We start from the raw sequence: 27434 nt of genomic DNA on the forward strand, positions 1-27434 counted from the left end.
CTGTTTTTAATAACTTCATTCTTATCATAACATTTTGCAGTAGTAAGCAAGTCATTGTAAGATTTGTATGTGCGGTGTTTTTCATCTGTTTTGTACATCATATGCTAATGTGTAGCAAGACCACGAAAGATCTGATGACCCGTAATTGATTGATAAAGGGAGGAGAGAAGAATTATTTAAAATACATAAATGATACTAGAAGTCTAAATATATTCTTCTATACATGTACTTCCCTTACAGATTATCTGAATTTAGCAATACTTCCTTAACCCAACTTATTTTATACTTACCATCAAAGGAACTCAAAACACTAGCTAAATGCTAATTTGTTAAACTTCTTTGTGAACTATGGAGATGTTTTTGTTTCACAGGAAATAGTACGATAATGTGGCAAAGACAGCAAATGTTTTTTGTTGTAATTAGAAAAATATGCTGCTTCTCTGTTTCAGGTGGTTCATTATTTCAGGTAGTTTATTAATCTTGTACATGCTGCATTGCTTTGCATATACAAGGTAGTAGATAGAATTTTATTTGTAACTTGTTAAAAAGAAGCAAGTTGTATGTAGAAGACTCAAATTGGTAAAAGAACTATTTTAGGAATTTGTAATATGTAAATACGTGCAAATTTGAGACCAGATATGTTAATGTGTACCTTCCTGTGGAATTTCTAAAATTGCATTTGACTCCAGTTTCTGTAGTCAGCATATACTTCAGTTTTATAATGTGTGTAATGTATAATGAAGGTAACTGGTTGTGATTTACTGGTCTTACATCGTATTATATGGGAAGTTTCCTCATGATTTATACGCCCTCATTTATATATACAGATGTGGGTTTTAAAAGTGTACTTTTATTTAGCAGTATTACTATTGATATTATAATGATATTGTCCTAAAAGCTGTATACAGAATTCTCCCTGCACAGAGAGCTTACTGCTTTTAGAGATGAAATACAGAAGGCAAAATAGGAACAGAAACATCATGTGTTTGCTGCTAGAAAGCAGTGGAGGTGCTGCAAAGGTTTTTTTGGTATGTTTTTAGCCTTTTTTTTTTCCTGCTTACCCTGTATTTAGATAGACTGACTGCTATACTTAAACAGTTCAGATTTTGTTGCTCAAAGTGAATCTGCATGATGGTGTTCTATAAGTACAAATGGCAGTGTCTTCCAAAGCATGCTGCTATTAATAAACCTAACACAAGATTACTTCTCATGATAACAGCAGCAGCTGGCAAGAATGTTTGCAATTTTAACATCTTTGCCACACTACTACATTCCGACTTGCATTTCTGCTGTTGTTCGTTGTCAGTGAGATTTCAGACTAAATTCTTACCACTAATTTCTTCATGGCCTTGCAGTCTTCTCCTCTTTTGTCTCTCCTTCTCCAGTCCTGTCTAGATAACAAGCTATTAAACAAGTCCTCTACAGTCTACTGCCTGTTCTGTCCACATAGCTTTTCTTTAGCATATCTCTTTTCTTTCCTGCCTTTTTACACCCACAATGTTCCTGTCCTTTGCCTCTCCACTTATGCCGCATGCAGTTCTGGGAAGCCTTTCCTGCCCACACACGTCCTGTAATGAAATGAAGAATTATTTGTAGCTGGCTAGTCCAATATTTCCTAATTGAACCAGATAAGCTATCAGGTTGAAAAAAAAATACAGCTGCTACAGCATGTATTAGCATGCATTTAGGTTTAAGTATAATAAATTAAGTATTAAAATATTACATGTCAATCAGTTTTCACGTCTCACCTTTATCTCTAGGCAGATAATAAGCTCTTATAGTTGCTGCCAATTCTTTTGTCTTGAATAATGTCCAGAATAGATATTTACTCATCCTTTTTTGGGGGGGAGGAATGTGTCTGTTTTAAACAACAATAATCTTCTGTTTATTTCACATATTAGACATGTGAACTTGTCTCTTATTTGCAGTTTCCATTCGTACTCATGCAAGAAATAAGTAAGATTATCTAACAGACGCTGCACATGGCAAAAAACTAATTGTACAAATTAAAGTGGGACTACATCATAGCTTTAGCCTATGACAGGATCTGTGGTGTCTGTGCTATTTCAGACGGATTTATCTAATGGTGTAATATTACTTCTGATATGAATTCTTAGCTTCCTCATCATGTTTGAAATATCATTATGTGTTGAGGTCGCTTTACACTATAAAAATTTGACGCTGATAGCAATTCATGTGAGGGCTGAAATTAATTTCTAGATTTATTAAGAACATGTGTCCATAGAAGTATTTCTTCACTTCAGAAAGAAAATGAATTAGAATAATAACAGCAGCTATTTTGGTCATTGCCTAATATGTAATATTAATGTGGATTAAAATTGCAAAAGTAGGTTCATTTTAGAGTTGATCTGTTGATATTTTTTAAGACACACTTTCCCTCCCCCTGCCATGGGGTAAGGGAAAGTTTGTTAAAATGTTAAGGGAATTATTCCATTTAATTGTCAAATTAGTTTGCTGTAAATTTCTTTCAGTTTGTCTGCTTCTGTTTCCGTACTGCATGAAGAGCTGACCATCCTGGGGGAAACTTCAGTGCGTTGTAGCTATTCCCTCCCAGAAGCAGCAGAGGAGGCAGCTTGAGCTGCCCAGCGCCAAGCTGTGTGAGTGATCATGGCTTTCCATGAGGTCTGTCGGCAGAACTGAAGTCAGCTTTCCCAAAGGGCCTCTGGACTGCGCTGCCTCGCTGAGGGAACTTGCTTTGGAGCATCTGATTAATGTGGAGCACTTTCTGGACCTGGCATCGCCTCAGTTTCTTACATCTGTTCAACCTGTCTTCCTTGGTTTGTCCTGTGTGTTCCCATCAAGGGTTGCATCCAGATGTCTCCTCATTTTAATGCCTTACATAAAATGAATGCAGCTGTCTTGCAAGCACAGTACTAAGCCCTGTGCCGGTCTTGAGATTTCTGGGAAGGCATCCAAACTTGTGAGAGGGTCAAGAGTAAGTAGTTTCCTGTTCTGAAGTGCTGGCCCATTTTAATTCGTGCACACAAATGAATGTTTTAGGTATCCAGAAATGCTGCATATTTGTCTGTTTGTGGCCATGTTTAGCAGGTCAAGTCTTAGAAGCTCTTCCCAAATCAACAAAAGTATCAGAAGTGGCCTATTCTTTCTGGTGTGTGGAGAAAGTATTAGTTGATGCTTGAAGACATCTAAGATATCCTTAGAGAATTAATTTATTCCTGAAAATATGGCAGTGAGGATAGGCAGTTGTGGAAACCTTCATGCCTGACCCCCTCACTTCTCTCTTTCTTCTTGATACAGGGGAAACCTGCAATAAAAATTCACACTGGTCACCGGAGTGCAGGAATGTTAAAAACCATAATTTGCCCCTCTCTCTACTAACATACAGTGTCTTTTGGACTTGGGGGACCTAATTTATTAAAGCAGATAGCATTGGCAGTTCCTTGGACTGGACACATAGGCTGTATAAGTTCATAATTGCTGAAAATTTTCAGCATGTTCTTTGGGCTTCAGTAGACAATTTTTGTCCCCTGAGGTTATTCAGACATTGTTACCCAGTTATAATAGGTACTGCAAACCTAATAAAACTAATCTTTCAAGAGACATCTGTGTTTATTTGCTCTTAGTGTTGTCTGTCTTTCGTGTATGCATATTGATATAAAAATTGAGACATTTAGTAATTAGTCCTAAGGCCTCATATTTTGATGGTGGATTTAAGATTTGTAATTCAGATTTGCACTACTTAGGCATGAACAATGTTAGTGAGCAAAAACTTTAAATTGAACTGCATTCTCTATGAAGAGAGAACTGTAGTCTTCTTGATATAAACACCAAAATGTGTAAATTTTTATTACATAATTTAGTGAGTGACTGTGTACATAATGTACAGTATTTGCGTATTTATGTATTTGGAAGAAGGATATATAGGATTCCTTTTGCAAAGGTATTTGTGATGGCACAAGTCAAATGTCAGTAAGGAGAAACATAAGACAGAATTATTGAAAAATAAAGTAGCATACTCAGTAGTAGTTTTAAATGTCATGTAAACTATTTTCCACTGTTTCTCTAATTTTAGTTTCAGATTGCCTGTATCTTAGAGTTGTTCTACCTTTTTACTTAGTCTTCAGAACCATGAAGTCAGGACACCTATTTGTGTATTTTCATGCAAGAAGTTCCTTGCTGTGAGGTGACATAGGAAACACCCTTTGTTCTTTATCTGTTTTTTCTATATTCCTGTAATGTAGCACAAGTTTGAAGGTTCGATCTGTCTTTACTAGGAGTTTAAACTTCTTTACAGAGTTTTGAGGAGTAGTTCATGTTTTGATGGTATATGGACATACGGCGGATGAATATTCTGTGGAGTCTTGAGGCTGAACTTTTGAAAGTCTTAAGTATTGCTTTTTTCCTTTTTTTTTTTTAAGCTTACTAGGAGCCAAATTTGGGAGAAAAGAGGAAGGAGGAGATGGAGAAAGTGAATTAAATTTAGACATTGTGACTTTGAAGATCCTGTATTCCTTTACAGATGTTTCCAATTTAATTTTCTAAAACAAATACTGAAATTAAGGGGAAAAATAATTACTGCTGCTAAGTAGCCAACAAAATGAAAGCAATTGAATAAATGGTCTTTTTTTCCCCAAATGTGGCTCCCTTTCTTTTGTATGTCTCTTAAGAGAGTATTGTCCAACTACTTTATTCTAATCTTTAAAAGCTTATTGATAATGCTGAGTTAAAGTTTTCTCTCTAACAGAAAACCAGTATGCATTCCAGTAGAGAGGACATACAAATGTATGTTGTCTTTGAAGAATTAGAGTGCCAGACATTGAGTATGGCACTCCAAAGCATGTAATGGCACAGATCACAAAGCTGCTGCCCTATTTAAAACCTAATATATGCAACCATCTTTGTATTTCCAAAAGAATGTCAGTTGCTGCTTATAAATATGCAAAAAACCTTTCCGAACTTCTGAATTCTTTGACAGTGCTTGTGAACTTGATGGTCTATTTTTAAAATACAATATATAATTTTCATTCTGTAGCATGCAATATTAAAGCTAGTAGGTAATTACTTCCTTTCTTATTCCACTCAGAACTGGGGAGTTGTAGCATCTCGTTATCTAATACTACTTAATAATGGTCCTTAGAATACATACACAGATATAGATGCTGTTTTCTGTGTTTTCAGAGCTGTTAGTTCAGTGAGAGTTTTAAGATTCCCTTCTAGCTTTTTGCTAATAATCAGCAACAGTGTTACTTCATGAGACTCTGCCCTTGGTTTTATATATCTATCATAGATGTATCAAAAACCGTATCAAACAGGAAGGCTTTATCTGGACTGTTCTGAGTGTATCTTCATTATGGGTTTTCATAAATAGAAAAATTAGCATATTTACTACTGTCATCTAGCAGAACAAACCTTAAGTTCCTCCCTTTCCATTTTACTTTCTCTTCATATTATCTTATAATCTAGCTTTAAGCAGATATGTTCAATAAAAACAAGTGCTCAGTTTTCAGTAGGAGAAATATTCAATGGGAGGAATTGAATATTGTCTTTTAATGTGTGATAAATAAGGAAACTTAGTTTGTTTCTTTCTCCAGTCCTTCTCCCCTTGCCCCTTAAAAACAGTAATGAAATGAATTCTCCCAACTTACTTCAGCACACAATTTCTATTCTATACAGATGAGAGAAGAGACAAGAACCAAGATATCATAGTAAGCAGTAGCTTTATAGACAAATCTGGCAACTAAGGTAATCTTGCATTATGCCCTGCCTTTCCTTGTTTCTTTCTCTGCAGGGATGCCTGCTGTCATAGTCTCTAGACATGCAAACACCTGCTGCTCAGAATCCCTGTCTTTCCTGTTTGACTTGGGCAAGCAGGAGTGGTTTGTTTCCTGTTAAACCAAAATGGAAAAAATACTGGCAATGAACCCTGGTTGCATCTCAGGTTGCAACAAGTTACAAGTTGGAGATCTCTGAGATGATACAGAAGAGAGGTTTCAAGAACTGAACACTCATGGTTTTCTGACTATTCCCTGGTCTAGAAGGCATCTAATACAAAGCCAGAGGCAGATAAGACAACTCCATGCTGTCCTAATTCTGTTGGGAATAGTATCATTTCTCCTGAGAGGGGAGACCTCGTGAAAATCTTGTGATCCTTTCTGCTGTTGTCTTCTGTCAAGTTTCCATACTAGTGAGGCTTTAGGAATATGCATTTGGTTTTGTAGATGTAAAATTCAGTTGTTGCGTCAGTGTAGCTTGCTTGTTAATAAATGGTCTCAAACTGAAATCTTCCTCAGATTTTGCTATCCTGTTTTAAGTAGAATTGTATATATTTCTTTACCAAGTATAAAAATGTTTCAATATATAGATGGAACTTGAGGTAATTGAAATAAACCTATTAAGTCTGTTATAAATACATGTATTTTTAATTTGGAATGGGGAAAAAATTGTCTGGAATATATGATTTTTTTTCTGAAAGTGTAACTTTGCCTCTGAAAATGTGTTCACCTCATTGGGTCCAAATAGTTCGTATTCATTGAATCAAGATTGAGAGAGGCTGTTTTTCTATACAAAAGTAACAGAAGATGTAGGCAGGAGGATGAAATAACTGCTGCATAGAAACTCTCTGAAAAGAGAATTTGAGGGTACTGCTTTGTAAACAAAGTGCATTAGGTGTTGAAAAATAACCACTGCATTTAAAGTGTTAAATGTGTTTTCTTCATTTATGAATGAGCATGTTTGAGCTCTGACTTACAGCTGTGTTTATTTTCAGAAAAGTAAATCTGATTCTTACCTAAAAGCAAAATTAGAAGTGGTTAGGAGCATTTGGTAGATTACTCTAAATGAAAGTTCTGAGAGATTCAGTTTATCTACAGATGTAACTTCAGCTGCATTTTGTTTGGTCTTAGCAGTTATTTAGTTCTTCTGCAGTGGTTGCTTGAAGAGACATGGCATTTTTTGCTTCCCTGGTGGGTGCTTCAAATTCAGATGGTTTAGCAATGTTAATCACAGGGTGGAGAAATCCAGGCACTGACACACCAATCCCAGGCTTGTATTGTAGATACAGCATTGCTTTGTTGCCTACAAATGACATGAGATACACAGAAAATGAGACTGATGAAAGACAGCCACTCATTTTTCTGTTCTATAGTACCACACAGCTGGATCGGTATTGCTAAAAATGTGGCTGTTTCTGTGTATGCATGTCAGCAAAAAATAAATTTTTTGTAGCAGTAGAAGTTACTGAAGTATGTTTATTACTCCCAGGTAGCAGTCCCACTTGACAAGAACTTTACATAATTTTAAAAAGCGACACTGTAGATTATACAGTGAAGTCTCTTGTAAAAGAATATATTTTTGAGAAAGAATATATCATTACTTGTTTGAGAATCCATTCATTTCATAAAAAGAAGGCAACACTGAGTGTTGGACAGTCTAACTATGCCATAGGTCCTTTTTTAATCTTACTTTGTCTTGCTTGCAGAGTCAAAACTAGATTGGTTGTAGTTACAGTGATCTGACCTCTAGGTGCCACCAGTATGATAGAAATGCAACTCCCTGTTCTTAATCAAAAGTCTTTCAGTTAACTTGATGCTGACATTTTAAGTAGCAACCTCTTACATAGAGAATAAAACCCTGAAGGGGAGGTGCCAGCTTTACTTCAAAGCTCAGAATGCACATTTAAGGGAAAGATCCCATATAGTATGTTGATTGACACTTATGTTAAAAAATCATCAGACTAGGCAGAGGAGAAAATAAAATACGTGTTGGTGCTGATATTGTAGCTGAAATAACTGTAATAGCAATTTTTTTCAAGTTTTATAATAAACCAACTTTCTTATCTTTTAAGTCCCCTTGTTTCTACTTGCATATAGTTGGAAGAGAAGGCTTGAATTTTGTTTACCCATTGTTAGAAAAGAATCCTTTGGATGTTATCTTTATGGTTATGGAAAATGGGTTTTTGCTATACCTAGTGTGCTGTTATTTATCATCTTTTTAAATTAGAAGCTATTTCTTGCAACAGTTAGTTAGAGAGGGGAGCAGGGGGCTGTGAGTTCAAAAAATGGTAGATCATCCTGTTATTTTTAGCAGTATTGTGAAGAAAGCAAGTTGTACTGGTTTGAAGCCTCTCAGTGAATAAATTTCCAAAATACATCATTCAGAGAACTATTTTGCACCCTTTTTCGTAACTGTTGATGACCCATCCTTAATTCTTTATTTTGATAATCCAGACTTAATTTTTCCTTTTCTTCCTTTAAAACGTTGTGATTGTATGCAGGTGACTTGAGTAGTCTAATAGACATGGGTTTAATCTATGATGAAAATAAATTTGTTACTAGACTCTGCTAAGCTAGATGGATTTTTTTGCTTGACCCAGGAAGACATTTGTGATGTTCTTTTGAACTGTAAGATGTCTAAAATGTCCCATGGATTTAATTAAGTGCACATGGAAAGAACTCTGGTGTGCCATTTGTTTAGAATTACTATAGCAGTGTAAGGGATGGAATAGATTTAGGGTATTTTTATAAGAAAAAGAGATTTCGAAGGCACATTTTCCACTTATGGCTCTGCTTATGTACTATATAAATGTTTGTAGCATGTAAAATATTTTGAGCATAAATTTTTAAAAATTGAAAATGTTGCCATTGTAGTTTAGAAAAAATGTATTGCCTCTATACAGTATAATGACTTTATTTGCAGTCTCACTGTGTACCCCATTTTGGTTTTATAATGAAAAATATAAATTTGGATCACAGTGATATTCAATAAGGGCTTTAACGTCTTGCAGCTCTTCTCCATCAATTTATCATATTATAGAAAAGGTTAGGAAGATCTGCAAGTCTCTGTCCTGGCTTGAGGAGGATTTAATAATAATGGGGAAATCCTCCAAGTACTGTACTAGTACTGTAGAAATGTGTTTATTAATACAACATACTTGGCCATATTTCGCCTTTGTCCTCTTATTTTTTTGGTTGCTGTTTTCAAGTGTAAGCAAGCTGCAGGTATTGAAATAGAAAAAATATTTTTATACTTTTATCTTTCCACACATCTGTAGAATATATTAAAAAGTAATACCTGATGTTGGTACCTTATTTTGTTCAAAATAGAATCACAAAATTTTGTTGTCTTTTATGTAGTTTAAGGACAGTATGAAGATTGGACTAGTGCACCTTGATATTTTCAAGGTTAGTATTCAGCTTCAAACTGAAGAGCTCTGCGGAATTTGAGACATAGAAAATACAGATTTACTCACACTAGAAAATAAATTATAATACATTTCCTTGCTTTTCTATTAGATTTAAGTTCTTTCTTCTGAAAAGGCTCAGAGATTAAACCAGGGAGAAGGTTATCCAAAAGTAATATCATTAGTAGTGAAAAACAGGAGAAGAAAGGTGGGGGAGGGATGAGGATTTATGCATTAGAAGATTGAATTATTTATGAATGAAGTTCACCTTTCCCATAGTAAAGGTTTTTTTGTGTGTATCTGCCATATACTTGGGAAGTACTCTGTGCATGTAGTTTTTAGCTATCTGCTTGCAAACCAAATGAACATGCCAGCTGCCTTGTTTTCTGTGAAATTTCCTAACTGTGTTTTCTCAGAAAACTTATTGTCATCCTACCAAGATTTTTAGAAATGATCCATGACTTGACATTCATATCTTGGCCACAAGATGTAAATATATGCAAATCTATTTATTTCTTTATTTACTCTTCTCAAAATGTGGTGTTTACGAGAAGGCTAAGTCAACAAAGCAGTGACAAAACAAGAAACTGTTAGATGAGTCTTTAAAAAGCATTATTTCTGACCCGGTACAAGTCTTCCTTAATGCTTTTATATATAGAGGGAACTTGTCTTCCTGGCGCATGTGCTGATGTTACTCTGTGGTATGTGCTTTGTGGAAATAGGGGACGCCTTTTACCTCATCTGAAGTTTTTGACTGAAACTGAACTTAATTGCTACCTGAACCAAAACTGCATACACCAATCAGAACAACAAATTTAACATAACATTACAAACAAATTATCAATTGAATTTTTAATCAGAAGAAAGAGGATGCTTGGGGAAAAATTGTATTATTTAAAAAGTTAAGGGAATTTATAAGAAATATGAAATAGCTTAGATATTCATAAATGATTTCTCATGCCATTAAGAGTTGATGTGATGGAAGGTTTATTGTTCCATTCTTAAAACTTTCCCTCATAGCTAACTGTATCCATTTTAGTTGTTGGTTGAGGGGCTTGTGGTGTGGATTTGTTTGTTTGTTTTGTTTGGTTTTTGGTGTTGCTGTTGTTTGCCTTTCCCCCCCCCAAAAAAAAAAAAAGTTACAATTAAGTGGATTGGTTTTGTTCTTAAATTATAATCCACCATAAAATCAAGGTGGAAAATTTATCATTTTTAGAGAGAAAGGACTACAAATATTGAGTTAAAAAAAAAAAATGTTTTCCCACTAAAGCAAAAGTTTAATTTTATTGTGATTCTCTTCCTTTGTTTGTAGGTTTTATTGAGAGGGTTGCTGCCAAATAAAAAATTTAAGAAAATTGCAGTTTAACATACCATGTTAATTTTCACTGAATTCTTTTGCATCTTGCAGCCTGTCGTGTTGTTTCTGTAGTGGACATGAAGGGGCAGTGTAGCGCTGTCTATAAATCTTCCTCTTTCTTTATCTTTTCAATCTGCTCTGGAGGATCACGGGTTGAAATGTGATTATTTTTTCTGTCTTGTGTACGTGCACTACTTGTAAGGGAAGTATGTTAATCCTTTTAAGTTAAAGAAATATCCTAGAAATGTCAATAAATTAAGATTATTTTTGTTTAAAATGAATCACTTTTCTCCTCAATACAGTTTAGACTTAGGAATATAGATAAAATTCAGTATTTTTTCAGACTGTTAGTGTTTAAAGGTTTCCATGTGCTAGAATGATGTGAAGAGTATGGACAAGTTCTGGAAAAGTACAGCTAGGCTTGAAATATAAAGGGTGCTTACAAAACAACTTTGATTCCTTTTTTGTTTATTTTTGTAACTTTGGATATTAAAGTATATTTGAAGTACCTTTTCGGTGTTAATGGCTATGATTGTATATGCATCACTTGAGATGCTGCCGAACTGAACTACTAGAGATACTCAGTGCATTTTTCTTGAGTAGAATAAGTTGATATCCAAAGCAGGCACTGTGTCAGTGTCTCTTGAAACTACCATCACAAACAGAAGGGTCATCCTCTTGGGATGGATGGTCTGAAACAATGATTTTAGATATTAGGAAGAAAAGATATAAAGAAGAATTTTTTTACGAGGGTGGTAAGACACTGAAACAGGCTGCTCAGAGAAGCTGTGGATGCCACATCCCTGGAAGTGTTCAAGGACAGGCTCGATGGGGCTTCGAGCAACCTGGTGTAGTGGAAAGTGTCCCGGCTCATGATCTTTAAAGGTCACTTCCAATCCAAACCTTTCTGTGATTATTTCTGATGCCACTGTTTTAGCAACAGAGCCAACATGCACTTCAGTCTTTTCTTCTAACAGTGTTCCGGTTAGTGTCATTGTTATTCTGTCCAAGCGATAGAATAACGAATATTTTGAGGTTAATCTTTAGGCATGAGCGTAGTTCTGCCAGTTTCAGTGGCAAGCTTTTCCTTGCATACCATATTTTTTAAATGTTTATGTTGTGTTGGGGGAGTTTTGTTTGGGTTTTTGTGTGTGTGTGGTGGGGTTTTTGTGTTTTCTTCTTTTTTTTTTTTTTTTTTTTTTGGTGTGTGTTTGTGGTTTTGTTTGTTTGTTGTTTTGACAACTTTGATTTTATTTCTGTGAATGCCTAATTTTGTTTCTTAGTATTAAAACATTAAATCTTAGCAGATTTTATATGAGATATACAGAACATGCAAAAATCTTTCATCTTTCAAGTCTAAATCTTCCCCAGTAAGTGGGGCTTTCCATTGACTCTGATTTAGCACCCAGTATGTAGATCAGGACCATAGTCTGAAAAGATAAATAATGATACTGAAAAGTTCAGTTTTCTTTGAAGATAAAAGACAAGGCAAACCTGGGTTAGTAGCATGGCAAATACCATCAAGACACAGCACTTCTGTAGCATCATATTCCTTCCTCCTGGAGCGCTGATGAGCTGAAGAAATGCTTGTATCTGGAAAGAACCAAAGCCATTTTGGCAGATAATTTTTCCACAGATAGTGTTGTACCTTCTCTCATAATAAAATACTTTCAGTTACTTAGTGTTTTAAAGCAACCAGTTTTCATCATGATACGCACTAAACAATTCAGAGAAGATATTGAAAAATAAGAACTAAGAGTGATAATTGTGATATTTTTTAAGTACAGAACATTAGGTGAACCACTGATAATTTTAATGACTGATAATAAATATGTACACTGAATATTAACACTTTTTTAGCCAATAAGTGGCTTTATAATTAATTCTTTCTTAGTATTTTATTCACCTCTGTATGTTAAAAATGTCTGTTAACCATTTTGTCTTTTGATAAACTTTTTATTAATTCCTTAAGATGTTTAAAATATGAGAAATATTTTGAAATATGTGCTAGAACTTTCCAGGAAAGATCAAAGTCCATGTTCTTTAACTTAAATTCAATAGATGTGACCTATTGTACATTTAAATTTGAAATTAGGTGGAGACTTACAGTGAACTTCAATAGTGATTTTTTTCCTTCTGTTTATTACAGGGTTCTGCATTTAGACATATATGTTAATCATTTGCTGTCTGAAATACAAGGTAATTGGTATGTGCTAGCACAGCTCTGCATGGGTCTAGTGCATGGCCCTTGTAACAGGATCATCAAATTCCTGGCTTCCTCCTGGAATTCAGTGCATTTTGTGCAGTGCTCTGAGCCCCTTGGGACACCCAGGGGTGACTAAACAGTCGCCTTGCACAGATGGAGTTGCTCTGACAGCCGGTGAAGGATGGAAACACCAGTAGGTTAACCTTTCTCAGAGTACCCACACTGTCTCTGACCCTCTAGGTCCTAACCCTCCAGGGAAGAGCTACAAAATGCTTTCCAAATCATTGAGCCTGGGACAATAAAGTCATAGATTCAATAAAGGTATTGATTTAATGGCATGTTATAATCTTTTAACGCATTGTTTCACCCCTTTCTTTCCCATTGGAGACAAATTGCATTACTAACACTGCCCTTTCTGCTCGGTGGGAACCAGAAAGTCTCAGATGCATTACCTAAAAGCAGACCAGGTGGTCTCAGGAGCATACCTGAAACCTTGTCAGCCCAACTTCTTGCTTTCCTCCCTTCCCTGTGCCCCAACCATACTCCTTGGAGTAGTGAAAGATATTGCCTTTGCCAACAAATGTTGCTTTCCTGATGATAAGGGGGTAATGCTGCATTTGTGGAAGCCGGTCCTGCAGTGCAGCAAACTCCTGTGTTTCCTAAAGCCAATGCCTGGAAGCTGGAAGATGAGCTCTGATTCCAGACCTACTGACAAATGTTTGTACAATGTAGACCAGGTTTTTATGTTCTGGAGAGAGGAAATTGAGATGATGCTTACCCACTTAGCCATTTGCTCAAAGTTTAATTTCAAGAATAGTTACGAAGCACACAGATTTTCAAGAACAATCCTGCTCAGCTGCCAGATATCATTGCTGCTATATAGTGTGAGCTATTCATGTGGAAAACATGGTGCAAATACTTTTGGTTTGAGTGAGTTAGTGTTCGTGTTTAAAATGATATTGATAAAATTGAAGATCAAGGTGGGGCTTTTAATGTGTTTTGAGTTGCAAGTTTAATGCTGCTTACTGGTTAGCTTTCACATTTTAAGCATGCATTCTGTGTTTGGCGAGAGTGCAGTGCAAAATTCACTAACTGCAGCTCATTGAAGTTCTTTAAATGAAATATGATTTATTAGAATTCTTGATGCGTATTGCAGTACAGGAGAAAAAAAAAAGTGGCTTAAGTAAGACCCTGTTGTGATAGCTGCTGCACCAATGGCAGTTCCCCTCCACTCCCAAACTTATACTCTAGTACTTTGCTTTTGCACATCTTTTTTAAAATGCAGTTACACTAAAGTACCGGAAGTGATGAGCAGCTGCCACCTTCTGTATCCAGCTTTGCTGGCTGGAAGGTTTATTTGCACACCTCTGCCATCAAATCGCCCTCTTCCTTTCTCCCTCTTTTCCCAGTACTGCTGCTCTGCCAGAAATTGCTTCCTCCCTTCAGCTTTGCTGGCAAATGGATCCTGTAAATGCTCTAATTTGCTTTAGGCAAAGTTAGTTAACTTTAAAAGACTATCAAAAGTGATTTAAACTACCTGGAAAATCTTTTACGTGAAGGAGATGAAAAAGTAGCAGAGCTCTAAGGTCAGTAATGTCTTACAAAAAGGTGGCAGAATACCCAGGGGTGAAACGTCTTTAACTGGCCAAGTTGTTCAGAGTGAACATCTATCCATGGTGCGTGTAGAGCAGATGTAAGCCTTTCTGTCACTCTAAGTGCCCTTGTACGACTGCTTGTGTGAGTATCACTACTTTGATTAAAAATCACATGCTGGAAGTTGTAGACAGACATTCAGTTGGCTAAAATCCATGCCACTGGAAGCCTTCATCACCTGCTCGCTGGTTGCTATTGCCCCTTTGGTGGTGGTTATGGCCTTACTGGAGCCAGGAGAGCTCCCACACTGGCCATGGGGCAATCAGCCAGAAAAGCTTAGCTGCTTTAAATGGGTGATTTGTGCTAACCCAGCTAATTTGGCCTACAGTGGGTTTTAAAACCACTATGGATAGTTCCTTTGGTTCTGCAGTGGGGACAGCAGCATCTTTCGTTGCTACAGCTAAATGTGGGGGAGGACGTGGTACAAAACATGTGTGGTGTCCAGGTGTGACAAATCAGTAGTGTGGTGAGTGAGGACCCTACTCAGCACTGTGCCCAACCCTGGGGCTTCAAGTTACAGAAATGTTAAAGCTTCTTGTCAAGTAGCTTGATTAGTAGGGATGAACAAAAGGCTCTACAAGTGTATTTCAGAAGTCCTTTTCGGTAAACTAAGAAGGGCAACTGTAAATTACCTCAGTGGTTTGTTCTTGCATAGCAGAAAACACTGGGTACTTTACAGGCTGTGGGTAGGTGGTAGCAGGGAATTTATCATTGAAGTCTGGATGTTTATAAGCATGATGTAATTTCAATGTTAATTTGAATTCAGTTCATGTGTAAAACTAATTCAGTGGGAGTATTTGGCCAGTAAATAATTTAAGCTTTTGCTATGAAAGAAGGCAGAATCTCTAGATAAGTTTTTCACACTAAGTACAAAGCAATTACATTCATGGTACAAGTTAGAATCTTCCAGATCTATGATGTCATCTTTGTCGTAGGGAATCTCAAATAACTGAAACTTAGGAGAAGCAAATTACATCTTTAAAGTTGTCCAAGAACTACCTCTTGGAAAGTCTTTTTCATGTTCTTACCTTAAATATTTTGAAAAATTTGCAGAATTGTTTGCATTATTATAATTTTATAGGAGTACAGTATGTCTGTTCCGTGTTATTTTAAAAAAATAATGCATGTGACTACTAATGTTTGCTTAATGTCTAATTAATGTTTGGCACTCGGAATTGATAGATGTACAGATTTGAACAGATCTTGGGCTATCTATTTTTGCCTGTTACATTGTCTACATGAGCTTTTTGATGAAGCTTGTGGTAGGATCTTGAACGCACCCTAAGATAATAGATGATCTTGCATTAAAGACTAAAATATTCCTAACAAGCAGACAGACAGCAGGTGCCACTGTTGATGAAGTAGAATGAAGTTCCATCCAGAACCTCATCCCACTAAAGGTATTTTATACTGACGTGTTTCAGAGAAGTTAATGATAAAACCTTCAGTGAAAGAACAATAGCATAGTTATCTATGTGAATTGAAAAAAGTGGAGAAATCAATGTAATGAGTAATCAACGTCTGAAGCAACTGACTGGCAATGAGAACACATCAAAGACAGTTTTCAGTGAAAGCATGGAAATTATGGAATCCTCATGGCGTTTAGAGATTATGTGGTTTTGTCTTTGTTATGCTGAGTTCCTGGGTCTCCTGCACTGGATGCTTCATTGTGTTTGCAACTCATGGGCAAAACCAAAGCATAAGCTAGATATGGGATGGGGCCCAGCTGGACAATGCTGCAGCAGCATTTGTCCATCTAATTTCAAACTACCCTCACAAAACTTGACACTATCAGCTGGCCATTTGCACAGTGAGGTCTTGTTTGGAGACCAGTCTCATGTTCTGTTTCATCAAGTGCTAAGTTTGATGGTACCTCAGTAGGGAGAAAAGATTAATCATATTTGAACCACTCATTGGGTTGTATCCTTGTGTGCAAATCCTCCTCAGGAGTTGATTACACTTTGCTTTCTTATCTGCACATTCAGGTAGATATAAAACTAGACAAAAACTGACAAATAAAGAAAATAACCTTCCAAAAGACAGAGGAGATTTGATTCAGCCTGCTGGTTGTTCTCACAGCCTTTACTACTGTTCCTCAGGCTGGTACCCTCATTCTCCTCCTTGGGCACCTGCTAAACTTTTAAGTTAAGAATTCTATTCCTATTGCAACAGAAAAAGTATATTTTTTGTGTAGGTGGAGGGGGAATTGTGATTGTTTTTCTCACTTCTTTTTTTTCTTCTGAGACTTCTTTTGGTACAGCCATCTCTTTAACCTTGGTGTACCCTGCCTCTGCTTAGAGAACAGCTTTAGGATCACAGCTCTTCAAAACAGATACCTTTTAGATTGTAACAGATGTTCCCTGGAACCTGGAAATGGGAAATGAATTGGATTTTCCCTATCTAGAAACTGTTGACCCATGATTTAGATCAATGCACTTTCTGACTGAGTCTTCCTCTTTTCTCTTTCTCACATTTAGTGTGTAGTACTGAACAGGTAACCCAGCTCGCTGTTCATGTTTCTCTAGCTCTTTTCAGAGTGCAACACAAAATGGCCAGCTGGTTTTTCCTTTTTAACTGCTGTAAAAGGAAGAAAATATTCATTCTTAAACTAGATGCAGGTAATATAGTAATGTAACTAGTTATCATGAACAGGAAAGTGAACGAATCCCAGCTAGTGTAAATGTTCTTGCTGCTTTGTGTCCTTACCTGCTGAGAGACATTTAACTTCCTTCTCTTATGTGGAAAATCAAGTACTTAGCATTTTTTCCCTCAGTATTTTGCATAAAGAAGCACAAAGCGTATGCAGATTTTCTGGTTAACAAGATACTATTCAAGTAGCCCACACATCTTGCCACAGATTTGATGCCTGTCTGTCTAAAAGGAAGAGAATTTCAGAGGACTCTCTGAATGAGTGTACTGATCAGGAGACTGACATCCCTATCTTAAGTTGGAATGTATCTTATCGTTTTAGCTTTTAACCCCGTAGTCTGTAGTACCTAAAATGCTGCTCTGAATTACAGGGAAGCTTAATGTCTTCTTCTGTATTTTCTGTGGCAGGTTGATTGCTCCGTATAAACTTGAGCCTGTTGGATTTCTTCTTAAATTAGTTTTCAACTGAATTTCCTTTATGTTAATCAGAATCAGTAAATATTAACATACTTTTCATAAGGCGCATAAAAAGACTGTTGCTGGAGTTCTTGATTTAAAAAACCAAAATACACAAAACAAAATAACAACCACCACCACTTTTGCCAGATTAGTTGTGACCAGGTAGCATTCTTGTATGTTTACTCTGGGCGAACACCTAAATTTTTTTAGTCTTGCGTACCAGAGAATAATAGGGTTGCTCAGTGTAATGTTCCATGCAAATCCGGAGACCACCCATTGTTCCTAAACACAGGGATTTCAAATAATTTGTAACCAGGAGAGACTTTGAATGAAGTTTGCCAGAAATCTAGTAGGAACCAACATAAAAGAGTCCCTCATATTGGTCAACTAATTGAGCTTTTTGAATCAACATAGCCTAGGAGTTTCTAATCCCTCTGGTGATAGTGGTCTGCCTTCTAATTTTAGTCTCTTTCAGTCTGCAGTTACTCTAAAGCACAATAGGCCAGTGGAAGAAAACTGCATTTTAAAATAGTTTTGAAAGAACAGCATTGGCATGAGTCATACCTGTCCCTGCAGGCTGCAAAAAAGCTGTCAACAGTTAGCTGGGAAAAAGTGTATTTAAACTTTGTTCTTGCCAATTGAAATCACTTTATTCAAAAACATGAATGAGGTTGTAGTATTCCATTAAGACTGTTTTTATCAAATTTTAATGAGGAAATATATTTACACAAGCAGCAAATTAGTTCTTCCCAGAATTTTCTTTGGAATAAAATATTCCTAAACATTGTCTATGATTTTACAAGGGACAAAAGCGAACATTTTCAAATCTTGTCCTGAGGGAGAATTTGGCTAACATCTGGGACTGTATTTAAATAACTGCATAAATATTTAAATTTAAGTTGATAAGCGAATGATCTGGTCAGTGGCTTGTAGCAGGTTTTGTTGGAGGTAGATAGTAAAATGAGGATTATTCAGATCTAGACAGTTTTCAAGGCGCTAGTTTGTTCTGCGTATGGTATTATGCTAAAGGGAAGAGACCACGATGTGTGAAGCTCATGTTGAAGGTTAAATAGCAATTTTTGCCAGCTTTCTGGTCAGAAAACTCAGACTTCTGCTAAATACCAGACTGCAGACTGATGCTCTTGTAGTCCTCCTTCCCGCTTCCCTTTCCCACTTCCATTCAGTCTCTCCCCGTCACATCAGCAGGCCTACGACATACAGCTGGATTTCTTTTTCTATTTCTGTGAGAAAGATTGGCATACCTAAACCAGTTTGGCACCGATTGAATGTTAAGAGATGGAATATGGTAATAAAAAGAAAGTGGGCAAAAAAATCCTCTAGAGATTTGTCAGAACGTTGCTGGCATCAGTTTAGCAATGTTATAGCTAATAACATGCTTTAGCAGTTGCTTTCAGCAAAAGAGAAGGAATAGGAATTAGGATGTACATTTGCACAGGCTTTATTGCAGCATCTTTAAGCCCTCTTCTTGTGTACTAATTTCAAATAATAGTTTGTAGTATTCTGCATCTTTCTAGAAAGTTAAAGTAGTTTAAGATGTAAAGAGTAAGCTTCCCCATGCAGCCGATCATATTGGTGCTTGAACTGTTGCTAGACATTTTACTTTGTAGTATTTAATTGGTTTCATTTTTTTTTTGTAAATCAGTGACAATAGATGGGCAGGTGACGTTTCATTTAGTGCTTTGATTTGTGAAATACTAAGAGTCTCCATAACATTATAGACTTTAAAACCATGGTTGCCATCTAATTTTGTGGTTACAAGTGAATGGAACAGCAAGCCAAAAATTTCTGAAATCTCTAATTTGTTCCATCCTGTCTATAAATAAAGAAATTGTAAGTTTCAAAACCCAGGAATTTAGATAGCTGGCTTGCTATTTATCCCACAGCGAATGGGTTGGTTTAGGGAGTACATCAGTTGCATCACACTGAACTGATAAACTGACAAATTTTGGAGAAATGGTTAAATATGTAGTGTCTGAAGTTATGTAAAGGTTGCAATATGCAGTTTTCCTTGAGGGTAGAAATGGGCTTTTTTGACTTGTGATGTTTTAATTCGGGTATAGGTATTATAGCTAGATAAAAGGAATATAAATATGTACTAAATAAAATGGTTTCACAAAGGAAATTTAGACACAACAGTGGTCACGTATAGCCATTTTCCTCTTTATGCTGTGGTTCTTGCGTTTCATACAGGAAGCAATGTTTGAAAATACCTCTGAAACACTGTGAGATAAGCCACCTTATTTCATACTTTTCATGTTCTATGAGAGATCTCTGTTATAAATACCTGCTCTGGGCTCAAATGTATTAGAGGTATCTATCTCTAATCCTACCTAAGTAAGCAATTCTCATCTTTCTCATCTGGATGAGGGACTACCTACCCTAAATAATGCGGTGCCATATTTGTTGTGGAAGCAGGCAAGCATGTTGTATGATTTCTAGACTGGAAGCACCTGTTCAGGGAAAAGAGTCTAGATGGGGCTGGTTTGCTGGCCCACTCACTGTGCCTGTATCCCCTTTTGATGTGAAATTGCACAGCATAACCTTAATGACAGTGGGTTAGCAAGACTTAAAAGCATCTGGTGTGACCCTGGCATGCCTGGCATTCCTTTCTGCTGTGCAAAGGTTTGGCATCGATCCCCCCCACAGCCAGAAGAATGTACTGGGGAGAAACTATCTCCCATCATGGCTCCCCCAGGCCTCTGGAGAGGGGAGAGTTGTCATGGCAATAAATCGTGAAGGTTTGTGAAGGATGAGTAAATCCCCTTCTCTGTGGTCTACCGTAGGCATGGGTTGTGGTGAGAAAAGGAACCTTAATCAAGCGGATATAACGTGCAATTATCCCCTTTATAACTATGGTCATCACTTACCAGTAGCACAGAGTGTATGTTGAGCAAAAAATGACCATTTCCATGTACCAGAGACATTTTGGGCTGTAAGATGTCTGTCCCACCAGGTCATGGCACTGACCAGACTGACCTGCACCCTTTCCCTGGACTCACCAAGCACAATGTAGCCAAAGGCAACATGGGCAGAGCTGCATCTTCCCCAGTCTTCCCTGTAGTGGCTGCTTCCACCTGCTCAGCAGATTTGGCCAAGCATGGCGGGGGGAAAAACAAATATCCCCCATGTCCTGCAATCCAGACACACTCTTGTTGTTGCTTGGACATGGTATAGAAAAATGCTTCCTCTGAATTCCAGGGAAGGAGGAAACATGGAAGACGATGCAAAGGGAAACGTGTAATAAGGTGGGACAATAAGTCTCATTAGACTGAGCTGCTGTGGAGAGGGCAGGAGGGAGGAAACTAATGGGGAATTGCTGGGCCAGGAGATTGATAGAGGGAGCAGAGGGCAGGGGCGTGGAAGACCTTGGGGATGATGATTACGGAGAAACACAGATGGGAGTGGACCCAGCAGATCCATACACATTTGACAGAACAAACTCCTCTCCAAAGCCAAGATTCAATGCCATCAGCTGCCTGCCCTGATGTTTCATCTTCCTCTAGTGCTGTTGCAGCAAGGGTGGCATCTTGCGGATTCCTCACTGTTGGTGACCTGCAGGGGTGAGGCATCTCCTGGGGGCTCAGGCTGCTCTGTGCCACTGGCACACCAAACAAAGTGTTCCCAGATGAGGGGGGAAAAGTTAAATTCCCTTGACATTATAAAATCCTGCCAGGATGCCATGCCTATAACATTCCCAAGTTTGCCTTTGCAAACTTGATGCATGTGCACAGGTGGGTAATGATGTATCTTAAATTACAACCTCAGATGCTGGTTTTTCTACAGAATGTGTGTCTGATTTAGTGTATACCATGCACAGGGCTGTCTTGGTAAGCAGCTTTTTAGGAGTAAAAGCATCTTACATCTGTCATTTCAAACTCCTTTGAATGCTTGGAGTTGTAACTTTTATATTCTCTTTAGGTAATGCAGGTGGGAAAAGAGATTTGACGTTTTTAATAGTTTTTTCTTCAAATTCTTTCTAAATCCTTTTGGTATAATCTATAATGCCAGGAATTCTGTCTGTAGCCTAAAGGCTCACCACTAAGCCCTTGCCACTCTCATGTACCACAAATGAGAGGCAAACTGCTTTGTAAATAGATTTCTATAGATTATGCCAGATAAATAAGAACTTCTCTTGGCAATCAAAATTAAGCTATCTTCAAAGAAAATAAAAACAAAAACTTAACTGAAAACAGGCAGTAGATACCAGTGCTCTATTGGTATTCAGTGCAAAGGACAGACATTTTTGGAAAGTCTTCCAAGTCCACGTAAACTTTTATTTTTCTGTACAAAGGTGATTTCCCGACCTGCTTATGTTTGAGTGAAAACAGTTAGACCACTAGTGTTCAAAGACAGAAATGCATGCTTCATTGATATGGAAACATTTTTGTCAAAATAAAACAAACTCAGCTCTGTGGTTGAAATATTGAAAAAAGGAACTGATCTCTATTAGGGTGTGGTTTTTTGTGTGTGTTTTTTTTTTTTTTTGTCTGTTTCTTTTCAGTATTGTGGTCATCATCTGTTGATCAGCAGAAGGGCTTGTGCTTTGTGGACCTGCGGTAGGATTGAAGAACAGTCTCAAGTGCATGGTTTTCTAACTTTATGGACTATGTCACATGCAGAATCTGTAAGCAGCTATAATAGGAATAGAAGATAAAATTACTAAAAATGGAGTCCAGGGGTGGTGTTTTAGAAAGGGACTATGTAAGTGCCCAAAGAATAAGACATGGACTGCTGTCTCTCTGTTGCCCCACACTGAATACCCCATGTCCACAGGGTGGCTGGCCTGACAGCCCCTGCCCTTGGCTTCGGTGTGAGGACATCAGGGAGGAGAGTGGTCCGAGGGAGGAATTGGGATGGGACGTGCAGTGCCAGGTTCCTCCACAGAGCAAGCGTGGGTGCCAGCGGTGGGCAGAGGCTTTGCCGTGGGGCAGGGTGACACCAGGCTGACCAAAGGATATCATGTGCAAGGTCACCTCTTTGGGAAATTTAAGGATGTACTTTGGTCTCTGAAGCAACTGCTGCCGTGTCTCAGACAGAAGCAGAGCCCTGTTCAATGTGAACTTGAATGATTAGCACAGCTATTACTGCATCTATAAATAGAATTCATCTTACAATATATTAAGTTTAATGATATAATAAATAGATTACAGTTAACTTTAATAGGAGCACAATGAATGGAGATGCAATTCTTATGAAGATCTGCTGCTATTAGTGAATGTTTTGCAAGATGCATTATATGTAATACCTTCTTCCTTTGAAAAAATGAATAATGTAACAATACTGTGTAGAAACAAAACACAGAAAAAGCAACTCATAATGTTCCTGTTGCATGGAAAACAGTCAAGTAGGTGAACGTGCAGGCTGCATTAGCAACGTTAACTCTGCTCCTTATGAATATGCATTATGAAAAATGTTTATTATATGATAATATTGCTAGTTTTAAAACAAACCATACAAGATTTCTCAGTAGGAAACTTGCATATGGTTACTGTCACAGGGAATTAAAAACAACATGAAGCCTAGCTCCACTGATATTTTTGTTTTCATTTATCTTTTTTGTTAACAAGAAAAAAAAATGCTTTAGGAAGAAAATTTTGTTGTTGTTTTTCTGTGAAATAATACACAGTTCTAATGAGACAAGCTCCCTGCAGTTTTAACATGACATGTTTAAGGAAGGTTGACATTATACCCCCTGCCTGTGGTTCACCTTGTTGTGCTTCTTTTATGGTAAAACCTCAATATTTGAGTGTCCATTTCCATTTGACAGAGACTTCTTAAGTATGTTTTTCAATGCAAATAAGTTGCTCTGTGGTAACATTCCAGCCCCCTGGACTGGGAGGACAAAGCCTAAACCCCAGTTCCTTACTGTTTCACCCAAGGCTGTAGCTTGGCAAGAGTTTAAGGTAGCTCTTCCGGGGGCTTGGAGAACTTAAAAAGGAGAGCAGGCTGCACCTCTTGCTATGCTGGCACAGACATCTCTGTGGCCATGCAGCAAGGGAGATGGGCAATCTGACCTGGCTGAAAAATAGCCCAGCAAAAGTGTCCCTAGGCCAGTTGCCACCCCAGTTAACCACACAGCCATAAACTGAAGGCTGTGGTGGCACTCCTGAGGAGGTGACACAAGTGTAGAAATGAATGGCCAAGGGCAGCCACAGTTGCAGGTACTGCTTTTTTTTTCCAAAGGCTGTGCTGGCTTAAATGGATATCACACTGATGTTGAGAGAGTGGTGCCTCTAGGTGTAAATAATAGGCTTATGCTCTCTGCATGGGACACTCTGGTCACAGTTCCTCATACCTTTTTCTCAGTGGTGTAGCTGGCTCAAGAAGTTTGTGCCCTGCCTGTGAATTGCTCATTTGCTTCTGCTGGGTCAGTTGTTTGTAAAGGCATGGTAGAAAACTAAACCAGTAACTGGTTCTAAAAAAAAAGAACCCAAAGGAAAAAACTTACAACTATTTCTCCTCACCCCATATCAGTTAATGAATGTGGTTCACAGAGCATTTCTGCCCATGTTTCTTCCTGCAGAAATAAGGGTGAGAGCCATTTGGGGATGGGAATAAGCAGGTGAGACTGGGACATCTTTGAGCTGGTGTTGCTGCCAAGAAACACTGTGTAGAACTGTCCCCTTCATAAAAGAGTGTATGACAGCTTTGGCTGTACTCCTTTAAAATAACCTAAGCATTGAAGCATATGTTGCAAGTTCTGTGCCCAACTACTGGCAACCAACAAAGAAGACAGGAGGTATGACCTTCAGAGGGGAGTTCTGCTCTGCTGGAGACACGGTGATGCTGTATTACATTAAGCCTGTCTTTGTAATCTCCCTGCTCTTAAAACATAATTTGAAGTTTATTCTAAATATCCAGCTTTGAAGTCTGTTACATACACTTCATATATAAATCCTTTTCAAAGCTATTTTTGCAGCCATTAACTAGCATGCCTTTTGAATCCTATCAAAATATATTTAAAACTTAATATTTTTTGAAAGGCAAACGTTAAAAGGAAGTGGTTTATGAGAAATCTCTACTACTGATGTATACCTTTTAAAATAGTATTTATAATAAAAGTTCATACTATTCTAATACAATAAGGATTTATTAATAAATATTAATCTTATTTTTCAGTTGCTATTTACACCATTTCCTTCCCTGCAAAAAACCCATAAAACTTTGGGGCTATGTCCAACTTTGGTGTACAGTACCTTACTTTGCTTGGAAATAAAGGATAATAATGTGTGGGAAATTTCAGTTTGAAAGCAGTCTTAAATTCTTTGCCAAGAAACATCATACAATTGGTAACCAATTCAGTATTACCTATCATACTTTGTAATATGCATTTTCCAGTCCATTTAAGTAAGCTTTAGAAGACTGTGCAATTTACTGTAGTGCCTCTGTGTGTTCTTCCACCCATAACAGAGTTACTGTTGTTTTTCCTACTTCATCCCAAACCTTAAGTTCACCAGTACTGCAAAAACGTGTCATTGATCAGTAAGCTACTGATCAGTGCACACTGCACTGTGCAGGATTGTGTTTAACTTGTACTACATAAGGTCAAAAGCTTACATTTCTTTCCGTAGCTATGTTGAGGCAAACATGCTGGAGTGGACCTCCCTAAGCTTGCTGCAGGCATTGTAAGAATTTACTTATAAGTAGAAATTCCTCCATCTAAACTGCTTCCAGGAAGCAAAGTTGCACTTGTTCTCCCTTCATACTTGGAGCATAGCAGCTGTTGGTCACAAACTGGTGCACTGAAATTTATCACTTCAAGTCTGTTCTGTTGCATCAATGCTAATTGTATATTCTACACAAACACGTGGTTACACCTGTGTCATAAGCTGCGTCATATGCTGTGCCCTTGAACTTTGCCTGTTATCCAAAAATATCACTTTTCCTTAATTGGTCAGTATCCTAAAACTTTTCTCGGCCTGCCTGCAGGTATGGTATTTACCTCTAAAATCGCTCCAGCTCAATAATAAATCTCAAATTAGTAACAGCTTTAAGGTTATTGTCTAGCCCAAACTTGAACCAGGAGAAACCATGAGAATGTAGGACTTCCAAGAAGATCCCAGTCAGTCACTTGTTTCATGTCATAACATGTTCAAAAAGAAAAAAGATCTGACAACAATAGCAGTGCCCTTTTGTAGAGGAAGGGACTGCCCTGCATTACTCTGGAACATGCTTAACACTTACTATTGTATGGGATTTTTTTCTCATCATCTCAGACTTTACACAAGTTGGACTCCAGCATCTGCCTTTCTCATTGACTGAATGGGGAACTTAGGCTTTTAAATGTAGGTGTGCTAAACTGTAGTTAAATGTCTAAAGCAGATGGCAGAAGTACCTCTCTGTGGGGCCAGTTTCTTGCCTGAATGAGAGCATTTGGCAAATTAAATGAAGTATGTGGTCGGATGAAGAGGTTGAATACAGAAGACAAAACACTGGCTGCTGCAGCTGCCCAAACTAGATTACCAAGCAGAAGGGAAGTGCTTAAAATCTAAGTGGGTCCAAATTTGAGAAAGTGAAAAATCACTAAGCATGACTGTCCTTCCTGAGTAGTCTTAACTATCGCCTGAGTAAATCTTGCACAGAGAAGGATTTGGCCCCACTTGATTAGAATGTTTAGTTGCCTGGGTGGAAAAAACCCACAATCCTATTAGACAACACACAAAAATCCCTCTGAAATGTTTCTAAAGGAGTCAGTCTCCTTCATGTCTGCTAAATGTGCAGAGTACACAGAATCCATTCTGGCACAGTCTTGAATGATGCATTTACCAATATTAATGGAGATACCAAACCATATTGCTCCACAGCTCCTCCTGCACACATTATGCTGCTAAGGCACATATGTGTATGTTAAATGCCAATTACTATTTTTGCATTTCATGGTTTAAGCACCAGTGTACTTCCAAAATGCTGACTGGTTGTTACAATGACCAGACCATCCTGTGGTCTCTGCACTTCAAAAATGTTTCTCCAACCAAAAAGGAAAAAGAGTAAAAAAAAAAATATTGTTTCTTTGGTCTGTTGCACTGTAATCTCTGTTCTTCTGGGGATTATATAGCTCTACGGGTGATTTCTGTAATTCATTCTAGTCTTTCATTAGAAGTAATAGACGGTCTTAATTACAGCATGCCACATGACAAACTGGTAAAGGTGCTAGAAATGTTGCCAACAGGAAAAGAATTGGATGGTGTGAATTTTTATTAATTAAGAGCTGGCAGTACTGAGGGGAAATAAGATTGGACTTGTGTCCACTGGAAACTATGTAATTTTGGTGTAGACATTTTTCTAAATGTCATTAATTGTATGCTGTTTATGGTTTTAAAAACTAGAAAAATTACCTTCAGCTAAAATAAAATAAAATCAAACTTTAAAGTTGAATATATATCAAATAGGGAAAGAAACATAGGTACTTTTGATTTTTCTTTTAACATTGCTTTATAAACTATAGGTTTCCTTTATAAATGATGGGTTTCTTTATTACACCTTAATTTGTGATGAGCATGTACTTTATACCAGTAAGTATTCTTAGAGCATATTAAGTTACTGTAGTAAATATTGTTGCAAATGTCAGTAGAGATGTAAATGAATGTGAATCTCTGCTACTTGCTGTTGGGCTCTCAAAAGCATCTGAGGGTTTGGGATGTTATTCTTCCATTGTATTTTGCTTGAAGGTGCAGTGTGTCCTGCAGCGCTGCTCCATCTTCCCAGGTTGGGCAGTCTCCTGCTACTTTTGCAAAGCCTTAAGTAATTTCTTACAATTGAGAGTGTGGTGTATTCACAACACTAAATTTTTTGGAAGACAGTGGAGTTCTCAAAGTCAAGGGAGAGGGAGAAAGCTCTTCCTAGACAGTAATTTATAGCAGGAGCTTAAGAGTAGGTGCCCTTAGCCACTGGTGGAGCATGTTCCTTTCCATTGATTGCAGAGTGCCCGG

The 27434-nt window shown here is 37.5% G+C and overlaps 1 protein-coding gene across 4 annotated transcripts in view; it reads left to right on the plus strand.

Moving 5' to 3' along the window:
- The window catches only part of FBXW7 (F-box and WD repeat domain containing 7), a 173401-nt gene that overhangs the window by 110135 nt on the left and 35832 nt on the right, over positions 1–27434 (plus strand). The window contains exon 3 of one of the 4 annotated variants that reach the window (XM_071807790.1): positions 2493–3433. The exons of the other annotated variants lie outside the window; for them this stretch is intronic. Coding sequence (XP_071663891.1) covers positions 2493–2522 — 30 coding nt within the window. The 3' untranslated portion in view covers positions 2523–3433. Of the gene's footprint in view, positions 1–2492; positions 3434–27434 lie in introns of those variants that run through there. 4 annotated transcript variants of the gene reach the window in all.

Source organism: Patagioenas fasciata, chromosome 4 (genome assembly GCF_037038585.1).
Source record: "Patagioenas fasciata isolate bPatFas1 chromosome 4, bPatFas1.hap1, whole genome shotgun sequence".
NCBI lineage: Eukaryota > Metazoa > Chordata > Aves > Columbiformes > Columbidae > Patagioenas > Patagioenas fasciata.